This window comes from Pyxicephalus adspersus, chromosome 5 (genome assembly GCF_032062135.1).
Source record: "Pyxicephalus adspersus chromosome 5, UCB_Pads_2.0, whole genome shotgun sequence".
Classification (NCBI taxonomy): Eukaryota; Metazoa; Chordata; class Amphibia; order Anura; family Pyxicephalidae; genus Pyxicephalus; species Pyxicephalus adspersus.
Window position 1 is genome coordinate 65466002 of NC_092862.1, and position 12814 is coordinate 65478815.

At 35.9% G+C, this 12814-nt stretch overlaps 1 protein-coding gene across 1 annotated transcript in view; it reads right to left on the reverse strand.

Annotated features, from left to right (window-relative positions):
* EXOC2 (exocyst complex component 2) overlaps nt 1-12814 on the reverse strand; it is an 84778-nt gene that overhangs the window by 47700 nt on the left and 24264 nt on the right. Inside the window, exons 5-7 of the mRNA XM_072411789.1 lie at nt 12199-12323; nt 3224-3304; nt 1122-1267 (exon numbers count right to left, since the gene is read on the reverse strand). Of these exons, the coding sequence (XP_072267890.1) occupies nt 1122-1267; nt 3224-3304; nt 12199-12323 (352 nt within the window). The remainder of the gene's footprint in view (nt 1-1121; nt 1268-3223; nt 3305-12198; nt 12324-12814) is intronic.

Consider the following 12814-nt stretch of genomic DNA (forward strand, 5'->3'; position numbering starts at 1 on the left):
AAGTAGTCTAGAAAAGAATCACCGCCTTCAAAATATTCACATTTTGTCGCTTTGCAGAAAGAAATGAAGATATAGGAAAAATCTAGCTGTATAAGATTTCCAAGCAAACCATACAAAAGCAACCTCAGAAAAAGATAGAATCACTGGGAAATAAAAAGTATTACCTCCCTGTATCAGTACTTTGAGGAATCACCTTTTGTTCTAGCTACAGGCTTGTGTCTGTTTGGGATACTTCCCCATTTTCCTTTTACAGAACTGTTAAGCTAAGTCCAATTGGAGTGTGACTGCTGTTGACTGGAATATTTAAGTTATTCCAAAGATGTCAATTCTGGGCTCTGACTAGGCCATGCAAGGACATTTCTCTACTTCAGCAACCGTGTGGTCAGTTTTGCTGTGTGCTTTAGGTCAAAGTCATATTGGATAGTAAACTTTGCTCCCATTGACAACTTTTTGGTAGACAACAGGAGATTTACTCAAGGATTTTGCCCCATCACTTTATCTTTTATTCCTGACAAATGCTCCTGTATGGGATGCTTCCACCTCCATGCTCTACTGTATGTATAATGTTCTTTGGGTGCTGAGATGCATAGGCTATTCACCATATGTACCATTTGATGTTGAGAGCATTTTTTTTTATCTCTCGACTTGTGCTTGTCCACAACTTTAACTCTGAGATCTTTTGAGAGTGCCTTGCCACCCATTGTTGATTGTTTTCGGTTGTCGGTTTGTTTTTGGTTGCACTAACAAGAACTGGAATGCATCAGAAAAACCTATTTTATGTAAAACTAACTAAAATGATTACCAGTTGATCACAGAAGCCAATTAGTTAACTTGGTGTGTAATGGAGGTGAATAGTTACACCTGACCGAGTTTACAATATTTGTATGAGGGTGGTGATCCTTTACCCATCTCAAATTCAGTTTACTAATTATTTTGCAATTATTTCTATCTTTCACTTTGTATGTGTGTCTTTATTTCAGGCGATTCTTTTCTTTATCCTCTGTGTATCCAAGTATGATTATTATTTTTATCATTAATAAACAGGTTTTATATAACGCCAACATATTACGCAGCGCTGTACATTAAACAGGGATATAATACAAAAATTTGTCCGGACTCACCTTTTGAATATTTTTTTCAATGTTCAGTGGGAGGTTGAACAAAAACTTGAATCGTTGGAGAACATTAAGTGCATTGCGAGTGGAATCAGCTTTATCCTTTCTGCCAAGTACTTCTTGAAACAGAGTATCTGCCGTTGTACTTGCACCTGATAACAGAAAATAAGGCTATTAATTAGCATCACATAAAGTAAAGAGCTGAAACAAAGAAAATATTGCCAGGTTTTAAACTTCCTATTACAGTAGTTGTCCTTCTATAAAAAAAATCCATTTGTTCCTTTTTTTAAAAAAAAAAAAAAGAAGACCTGTTGTATCTTAGCTTTAGATACAGTTCAAGAGATCTATTTATAATAGCAGCGAATCTGATATTCACAAAAAATTCCCTGGTGGAAAATCATTTACAGCTATTGAAACAAATGGACCTGGACGATTCTCCACCAGGGAATGTTTCAATGAATCTTAGGTTCAATGCTTTAGAACTAGACTCCAAAGAGGGTTCATGGGATTTCAAGAGCTCTTGATTTCACAACTCCCAATTCCACAGGGGTTCTTTAAATAACATGTTTTTTACTTTACACTTTCAGTGTATTATGAATACTGACAACTCAGGTATTCTGGTCTAAGAAACACTCCATCTAAGGTTACAAATACTCTATTGTGATCAAGCAGGCATTTATATAACTAGTAAATAGCTCAATTTTTCTCACTGTAAATTATCCTAATTATTTCATTACCCAAAAGAAAATAGGATGAAAACTGGAAGTATTTTGGGCCTTTTTGATCACAGTTAGCAGAAAGTCCCTGCATTATCTGGTCTAGTGACCATACTTTAAGCAAAGATGAAAAAAATGACATCAGCCTCTCTGGGTGGCTTGCGTGCCATATACTCTCTTCAGCACTGTGGGTGGCCCGGCGAATCTGAACACAGCTGAGCTAAAATAATTGTTTAATACAAATAACACTAAAACACGGCAGGAATTTTACAGCTCTAAAGTAAAAACTAAAGCATTCACTTGTGTGAAGCCAACGTTTCATTTAACAGCTAGAAATGTAAGGGTAAGAAAAGTGCTAGAATACAGAAGAAACTCTTACACCACACCGGAAAATGCACAACTGCCTAGCAATTAGACCAAGAGATGTTACAGCTGTCAAAGTGCTCAAAAACCATTTCCTTAATAGCTGCATACTATTTATTACTCACTGCCATTAAAAAAAAGCCTAGCATATCACACCTTTCTGCAAAGTTTAAATTTATTTAAGCACATTAAATCCATTCTCAACTGAAACACTTCTTTGTTTGGGGACACATATAGTAAGTGCCGTGTTATGTATCCACTGACCAGAGGGGGTATTAATAAGGAGTACCCTGTATTTACGTTTGTTGATGCAAACAGTGGTGATAACACAATAACCTCAGCACAGCTCTTTGCATTATTGAGCACCCCCACCACTAGAAGAATATTAAGGAAAAAAGAGGAACCTGAACATCACATGACTGGCCTTAAGACATCTGGAAAAGGTAATACCATTTTTTAAAGTGTAAAATAGACATTGGGGCTAGTACAAGGGTGAGAAGTTGTGCCTTAGTTTTTTCTTTCCTTTTGAATATAAAGTAAAATGTTGCTGAAAAGTTTCCAAATTTGCTGACGTTTCCAAGTATATAAACACCAAGTAAATGGTGTTTATTTTAGCATGACCAACTGGAGACATGCTTTAAATACATATAAAGTCTGAGCTCTGATAAAATGAAGAAATGATTTTGGAGGACCCTACATTTATTGCACTAGATTATGGTGTAATTTAAAATATTTAAAAAAAACACGAAGATGACTGCACTTCATTTCTCTTCATAAGATTTTGTATTCCTGTGTATTTTATTTAAAATATTTGAAACATTGGCCTCAAGTTTATTTAAATATTTAGGAAACGGAAGATAAGTCAGATACTCCATCACCAAATCTTACATTTTCTTTGCATAATGAGCTTGAGTCACTGTGTACTAAGTGGATGTAGATTTGGAAATAAGTGTGATCGCGTTAGCATGAGTGGAATGAAAGCAAGCCGTTTAGCTGTTAATAGATTTTTTAAGGGAATATAGAACTTACTTTTCAGAACCTTTTCCAATTTTTGCGTCATTGAACCTTCTACTTTTTCCGTACCATCCGATTCCAATTTTTGATGGATTGCTGGAAAATAAATGGTCATCAGAAAAAGCACACAAGTTACATTTACCAGTTCACAAAACAGCAGGACCTTACATCATTTATACCTAAGCCACTTAAATAAAAATGTTAAGGTCAAAGCCTACATAAAATTTGTTTTTATAAAAAGTCAGCAAAACTTGAAAGGACAGAATTCATTCAAATGCTTTCCAGTACAGAGATACAAAAACTAATTTTCATAATTTAGGTATAAAGAACCTGAAAAAATGGCTTTGCAACAAAAGAATTATACATTTTTCACTTAAAGTTTTGCAGTTACATGCAAATATCTGAATATATATGCAATTTGGAGTGGGGAAGGGTTATAGCCTTGCATAAACCTAACCCACACTTCTTGTGTTCTCAACTGAAACACTTCTTTGTTTGAGGACACATATAGTAAGTGCCGTGTTATGTGTCCACTGACCTGAGGGGGTCATAATTGTAAAAAGTTGCAAAATTTTACTGTTGTCACTGGAACACCAGTAAAGGGGGACGTTTAGAGCAGCGGTCGCCAACCGGTGGTCTGCGTGCAAATGTTGGTGGTCTGCGGATCTGGCCGGTGCATCCCCCAGCAGGGTCAGAAAAACCGTGCTTGGGGGGTGCACCGGCCAGAGCCACAGACCATGTCCCCTGTATGAATCGCAGTCTCAGGGCGGTGGGCAGGTTGTGTCCACTGGACACAATCCACCAACTCTCCCATTGCAGGCTCAGACCTGCGATGGTAGAGTGGGTGGGTTCTGGCATCATAACATAATTTTGGGGGAAGTTTCTTCCCCTTTGAGTGACATGTGGCTACCCGCGCATGCATGGTCCGGAGTCCGTAAGTTTAGTGGTTTGTGAGTTTCAAAAGGTTGGCGACCACTGGTTTAGAGTGTAAACACTTGCTTTGGTAAAAACCTCAAAAAAGATCAGATTTTTCCTTGCTTGGGAAAATTTTCTATTCTTATTGGGCCCCTGGGGACAGGAACAAAGAGAAATTTCACTTACAGGGATCAAGGGGAGATTCTTTCTCCCCTCTCACTCTATCCAAAACTAAAAAAAATTAGGTTTTGGCTGAAACTTCACTTTATCTTTATTGTTCATCCCTTCCAACCTAAAGCGATCCAAAGACTTGAGTTCATCACCACCAGGTAGTGGCAGCCATTATCTGCTCACCAGTTCTAAAAAATTGGCGATCGACTGTTATTGATATTTTGAGAGAACTGCTGTTTTTTCCCCAATATAAAGTAATTTAGTGCTTAGATGAATGCTAAGTTAATGAAAAGGCAAAAACTCCCCCATAACAAATCTGCAGTGTCCAGCCACATACTAGCGCTGTATCTCAGTTTGGTTGTCTCAGACGGGGCACCTTTCTGCCAAGACGTCAAGAAATCTAAATATATATTAAAGAGGCTTCAGTCTGCTCTATAAAACAGTAGTCATGTCTTCCATGGGATAAATTCTAGTACATCATCAACTACCCAACATGCACCACGCTTTCTCCTCTATATGCATCAGTTAAACTTAATGAGCTGTCACATCCATGACATGCTGACCACACCAGTTCTGCTTTTTGTGGATTTACGAAACTCCTATTTTTAAAATTCTGCCAGTGACATAAAAGCGTAGATCCTAGGAAAAAGGACGCACCGAAACTTCAAGTTTATTTTGACATACAATGTATTTTTCCTAAACATTAGCTTTTTATGTCATCACATACATCAATCATATGCAAAGTGTTCAATGTAAGATAAATAGCTTCACAATCAGCAAATCAACACAAGGAATAATTACAAACATTTGTGCATTACAGCAGTAACATGAAACATATCCTATTCAGCAAAGAAAAAGTAAAGCATGCAAAGTACCAAGGAGGGTAAGCTACAAAGTTTAAATTAGTGAACAAGCCCAATTTTCATACTGGAAACCACCATTTGGTACACAAAGGAGTTCACGGTCAGCTGCAAAATAGGCGCATTGTATCACCTCTCCACCGACATGCTTGACAGTTGGTAAGAGGTTTTTGTCTGATGTGCGGTTTGTTTTTTGTCAAACATGGTGCCCTATGGCCAAGACCAAGACCACTACTGGTTAAGCTGGCTATAGGTGTTTCAATTTAAAGTGGATTTAACTAAAACACAGATTCATTTTAATGAACACAAAGGGCCCAATTTAGTAAAGTTCCCCAAGACTGGAGAGGATAAATTATAATGGGAGAGCCTAAGTTATCCAGAAAATTGGAATGGATCTGTCCCATGATTGAATAAAATTGCCAAATAATAATAGCAAATGATTTAAACAAATCCATTTCAGGTTTGTTGGATCACCCAGGTTCACTAATGATAATTTATCTTCTCCAGTCTTGGAGAGCTTTAATAACTCTCCTAATTCTAATTCAAGAATAGCTAATAATTTTATTGGGGATCATTCATAATGCTTAACAGACTTTCACCTAATTGTACTACTTAAGTAAAAGGATATGCTCACCAATTTTAATTAAAAAGAACAAGAGAAATAAAGGTTTGACTTTACACTACAATACTAATACAAACTTTAAAAAGATTGCATCCTTTTTTTTTTCTTGAGATTGCTTTTGTTTTTAAATGAAGGTAAAATTCAGATATTCAATAAGAGCAACAGCATCAGTTTTGCCATTTTCACATTCAAGCAATTACATAATCCTAGCAGGTAATGTAAATTAAACATAAAATGTACTATTTTAAAGGTAGAAATCGGTTTAACAAAACATTATTTAAGTGTGAAAACCACAAAGAGGAAACTTCTTGATAAGAGAGAAAATCCAGATATCCTTTAATTGTAAAATTGTAAAATCATTAATTTGCCATTTACAGGTTTTTCTGTTAAGTCCCTTAAGAAATGTTATCATCCATCATTTTAACTAAGATGTAATTATATAATCTTGCTGATGTTTGCAGTTTAATTCATTTCAGGGAAACTGCCATAAAAATAAATAGATCACACACTGCTAAAGTCACTAATGTGGCAGCTACTTCAAATTTTTCTATAAAAAATGAGTATTTGCTAAAAGGGAATACTGTTGCTAGACTTAGGGGTGTTGATACTACAAATGACTGAATATACGTTAAATTGAAAAAATGAACGCTAGCTACAGTAAAGCTTTTGATTGGACTACTGAAGCAGCATTTACAAATAACAATTCCCTCATCAAAGAAGCCTTTCTTTCTCCCACCTTCCTTATATTAAGGAATTTCATGCAGAGAACAAGACTATTAAAGCATCTAAATTCTCTGTTAAAAATGGGGTACATTAAATCAGTGTTTTTCAACCTTTTTTGAGCCACGGCACATTTTTTACATTAAAAAAATCCTGCGGCACACCACAAATCAAAAGTGTTACAAAATTACACTTTGTAGCTAATTCTCGCCTCTAAAAATAAACAAGGCGCTTGAGCTACCTACTGCCACCCACTGACATGGAAGAGTATTACATTACTCTGCCAGTCACTACAGCACAGGCACTCGACAATGATAATTGGATAATTTCCCACGGTACACCTGAAGATCTCTCACGGCACACTAGTGTGCCACGGAACAGTGGTTGAAAATCACTGCATTAAATAAACATTACAATATTTATAGTAATGGCAGGTAATATGATTTTGGCTTTGCAACAAGAAGCCTGTATGAAATTGTGCTAGTTGGCTGTGCTAGATCATATATAGGTGTGTGTGAGTACTGATATACTGACGCTCACAGTAAAAATATTTAACATCCAGTTTAGCTTTTACTGGGTTTAGCTTTAATTTTTTTAATATTATTATAATATAGATATTTTACTTTATAATATTTATTATACTCATCTTAAGTTGCAGGTACTAAAATAAAAAGAAGATATATTAAAAAAAAAAAATCCCACTAAATAGAAGCATGCTTCTCTTCCAAGCATTACCATCTTTGCATGTGCAGGTAAGAATAGTTATTGTGGAAGGGACGTCGTCTGTTCCTTTCTGCATTAAAAAACTGCTTGATCGCCAATTGCTCAAAGTGGGACTTTAGTTGCACTTTAGGAGAATGGTGTCTGTATGTGATTGCAAAAAATCCGGACAAGACAGCATAAACTTGCATTACTGCTTCACATTAGTGCAAACAATATCCAATGTAAGCGGCATGTTCCCTTGGACCCCGTTTTTTTTATACACACACTTTGCTTCCTTTAGTTTGTTCTTTTACGCAAAGTAATAGGACTAAACCTCTAAAGTGTTACAAACTGGTCTCAAACTAGTATTTTAAAGTGAACCTGTGCTCAGGCAAAAGTATTTATATAATCTTACACAATACATGATCTTTAAAACAGGCATCAAAGACCAGCTGAAGACACAATGGGTCTTATGTAATAAAGCTTTCCAAGGCTGCAAAAAATACACTTTCGGTGTAGCTGGGTTGGATTTATTTAAAATCATTTGCTATTTGTTAGTAAATGTTATCAGTCCTGGACCTGATCTATTCCAGGTTTGCTGGATCACCTAGCTTCACTGATAAAAGTGTATCCTTTCCAGCCTTGGAGAGCTTTAATAAATCAGACCCAATGTTAGAAGCTGTTGAGGTTTGATTTACATAAGCTCCTCATTGATGCAGCAGTTTTTAATTTTACGGAGTATATATTTTTTAATATATTCCTATAGGTTTCATTTTTGCCAGATTCAAATATTAATAATAATTGCTCCAATCAACTGATCACTTTTAGGAAAGTGGTCACCATTAAAAAGGAACAGAGGACATCTCATAAGGCATTTTCACAGGAAACCAGACTTGAGGCAACAAAACAGGCATGCGGGCAAGAGAAAAATGGTGTCTACATAAGAACAGCAGCAAAAAGACAAGAAGAAAAGAAATATTTATCTTTTGGGGTGGTTTTTCCTTCCAAGATTTGTATTTCTGGATGGTGTCCAGGGCCTTAGTGCAACAGATCCAGCTTTGTGGCTGAATCACTGCTTATTAAAATACATTTGAAAAAGGAGTTTTAAGTGAGATGGATGGAAAGGAATGGAAAGCCATGCATAGCAGTAGCATGGAGTGTAAAAGAATGAAAAAAGTGTTAGGAGGTAAGGCAAATATTAAAAAAGGAAAAACAGAAATCGTATACAGACCTTTGTGGCAATAACAAAAAATAGGATGGTTGTTAACAAAAAGTAATTTCAAACCTAAATTTAATTAGAGGTCAAGTGGCATTTTTTATGTTTTTTTTTTTTTTTTTAAATATATTCACTTTTTTATTTAAGTATCAGCAACTCAAGATAGGTATAATAAATATAAATAAAATATTTTTATATAATAAATATTATAAAAATGTGTATATAATAAAGTAGTAAAGCAACATAAGACAAGTAAAATAAAAAAATGTAAGGATAACTTTCCTGAATGTAAATTCCAAAGAATTTAGGGAAAAAAACAATAATGAGGGCTATAACGTTTGGGCCCTTGGGTGGCACTGCAATGGGTGGAACATACAATTCTGTAATGCAAATCACTAAATGGAATTAGAAACACTTATCGCTTACTACATCCACAAATGAACTTTCTTCTCTGGGCTAAGCTTATAAACAGGGCTAAACTGAAGTAAAGTGAAAAACGTTTCTGTGGTCTCACTAAAAAAAAAAAAAATGTATTCCTTGTATTACTTTATACCCCCTCCTGTATAGCTGTAGAAGGTGTTGATATTACATAAATTAGAAATATTAATTTTGAGAAATATTAGATATTTAATCATTTGTACCTACACTTTACACAAAAATCATATACATCATCTAAGTAGTTTAGTATTTATTTATTAAAATGCAAAAATGTAACACTTACGGAGAAACATTGAGGTGTACTGTCTCAAAATGTTGTGACTACAAGATAAAAAAAACCTACAGAGCAACCCTGGTTGCAATCTTCTTGTGGAACAACAGTTGGTTTGTAATAAAGTCAATTTTCTCCTGGAATTTAGACATGTTTACATAGAAAGTAGAAAGGTCAGGTTGGTCAGCTATCTAGAGTACTGGTTTAATTTCCTGGCAAATAACATGGCCTTATCAGATGTACCTTGTCTCAATGTCTTTAAGCTGGGTTGTCAGGCTGACAGTGACTTTGTTTATGTTCAGCTATATAGAAAAAGGAATTAATGCGAGGGTAAGATTAAAACACACCCCACTTACTTAACTAGAGTTACATTTCCTTGTATATGCACACTGCAAGTATCCTGCATAAGATATACAAAATATATATAAATATACACATCATATTTGGGAGAATATGTGTAAACATTGAAATGTAAGTCCACTTCACTATGCAAAGTGTCTGCCTTTAATTACCTAGCCACAAACCTGCCCTTGCTTTATAATTGGGAGTGGCTGCTTAGTAATTAGAGGTAGCCACAGTACAAGATATTTCATGTATTTCCACGTAGTGATGTATGGGCAGAGGAATGCATTATAAAATGCAAAACAGAATGGGATGCACAAAGTAGGAGGTATTGTAAATACTGCATAGAATATTTTCAATTCATCTGCTACAAGCATCATTATCTACTTTGGCATATGTGAAGCTAGGTACACACGTGCAATAATTGTCTTTAGAAAACTAACGAATAACAACAGATCAATGATTGCAACAATTGAACGATCGTATTGTGCACAATTCTGTATATACTGTAACGATATGATGGATCAAATATAATCCACCAATAATGTACACACCCTAGATACGATCGTTTGAACAATACAGGAAGTGGCATGTAAAGGGGAAAGTGTATCACAGAACAATCCACAATCACTGAACGACAGTACACACAATAGATTGCGAACAATCGTCGACCAATCAGATCCGCCGGTCGTTTGTTTCCAGCGACAATCCTCGTTCATTGGCCTCGTTGTGCACTTTTTTTTGTTAACGATTATCGGACAGTCGTTAGTTGTTCCTTTCTAACGATAATTATTGCATGTGTGTACGCCGCTTTATAGAATGCTAACAGATAGAGGATTGTAGATAAGAATAAACAATGCATGAGCACATATGGGTGGATAGTGGAGCTGCAATATAGGAGAACAGAATTATTAGCTAAAAGTAAAGTTCTACATAGTCTATGATGTAGGGGTCAAGATTTTAGTTGGAAAGGATGACTACAAAAGTTAACTTGAATCAGACTATAGTAATGACAGCAGTTTTTAAACAGTTTTAGAAGTTGTAATATTAAAATATACTACACTAATAAGCCTCCTTTGTTTCTAGATAGGGCATTCCTTATACATTATGAAGGGAGTATGACATCTGATTATTGAACTTTGGTATCAGGAATACTGAGGCCTAATAAATGCTATCATACAATCACACCTTGCCTGTCTGTAGTAAGGAGGCAATGAAATGAGGGGAGACTGTCCAATCTCCAAATGAGGTATGATTTGTGGTGTAAGCACTTTGTTTGTAAGAGGATTGAAATACAAACAGAACACGTATTGCAAACATTTGACACATGCACAATTGATTGATTTGTATTTTATTGTATGTAGTTAAATGTTTTATAAATACATTTGTATATTTAATTCATGTTTGATCAGGTATAATAATTTTTTGATGTTCATTATATTGTAGTGAGTATGTATACATATGGTGACAAGGGAGTGTTGATTTGATTTTTACACATTATTAAAGCTAACCCTGATTGGGTATAACTAACTGCATCATCTACAAAAGTGGAGGTTAATATTCTTTTGTAAAGTTTTAGTGATTCAGGTTCTATATAGAATAGTGTTTTTCATGTATTTACTTGTGAATCATTAAACTGTATATGTTCATTAAACGATCATTACATTTATTTTTAAAAGGAGCTGGCGTTATATATCTGAATCTGATTTGGCATCAGCCTATTGCATTCCCCTGTATAAAGCTGCGTACACACCTGCAATTTTTCTCGTTGGAAAGGATCTTTCACGATCCTTTCCAACGAGAAAAGACTGCACGATGCATGAACGATGCTGTACATACAGCACCGTTCATGCTCTATGGAGAGGGGAGGGGGAGAGCGACGGAGCGGCACCCTGCTGCGCGCTCTCCCCTTCCCTTTCATTAGGATCGGTCGTCGTCCATCGTCCATGGATCCGCCAGGACGGTCGTCGGACGATGGACGACGACCGACTGTACACACGGCAGATTTTCGCCCGATAATTGGCCGATACCGATTATCGGGCGAGAAAAATTTGCCGTGTGTACGCAGCTTAAGGGAAGCTTAGATTAGGGGGAAGCAGCACAAGTAGCCAGTCAGTTGTGCTCAAATACTATACATGTGTGCTGATAAAAGGAGATAGCAGTGAGAGACAGAGTGAAGGGATCATCAGTCTGCTGCTTCTATTTTACTGCATAGTCACAGGCTAGGGGTAGGACAAGACCTAGTTTTATTATTTAAATTACAAGAGAAAAATCACGACTCCAGGTGGCCCTGCGTTTCTCATCTGTAGTTGTTAGTCTACAATTCAGCATTATTATTGTGAATTCCCCCTCTGTTGGTTACACTTTTTTCTACAACAGTTTAAAATGTGACTTTAAATAGATCAAAGAGAATGCACATGCTTAAGAATAAAAGGGGAAAAGTCTTAAACTGCGTTCCAAATTTTTCAGACAATGCAATGCTTAGGCGGTAAACTGAAGAACAAATGTTGAGAATTAATTTATAAATAGGTTGTGGCTATCTAGATATGTGTCTAATATTCAGCCCTTGTGATAAAATTAATCATGGGGTATTTCTGTTGGGAGAGTTTGTGCGTATAAATACTGAAACTCAAGTAATAAAAGAAATGAATACTCATACAAATATTTCATATTTTTGTGTGTCCAGAGTATATTATTAGTTCCAGATAAAAGAACTTAACTGAACAATCTTACCTGCCAGTGCATCTTGTGCCTCAAAGAATGTGCTAAGACCTCCTTTCACATAGGCAACATTCCCCTCATTTTTCTTGCTTGCTTGCTTTCTCAAGTTATTGGCTGCAATTTTCAGCTGCTCAAAACTAAAAGGAAAAAAAATACAATATTTGTCACTACAACCAAATTCAATTTATATGTCAGCAAAATCTATTACCTGGAGGGATAAAATAATATAGACATTTAGGCCCCCATGTAGGCCCCCATCCCCAATCTGCATCAGTATAAGCCTTCACTTTTCTGGAAGGGTTCTTCTTAAGGTTTTAGGGTGTGTCTGTGGTAAGTTGTGCCTGATCAACAAAAAGATCATTTGTAAGTTTAGGTACTGATGTTGGATGAGAAGACTTGGTCTGCAATCAGAATTTTTTTTAACCCCTAAGGTGTTTAGTGGGATTGAGGGCAGGGTTCTGTGAATGCCACATGAATTCAGAGAACACCTAATTCATTAAACCAAGTATTTGTGGACCTGAGTTTGTTTTATGCAGAAAAACAGTCATGCTGGAAAAGAATCTGGTCTTCCCTAACATTTTTCTAGAATGGTACTGCATATTTGTCTAATATATCTTTGTACTTTATA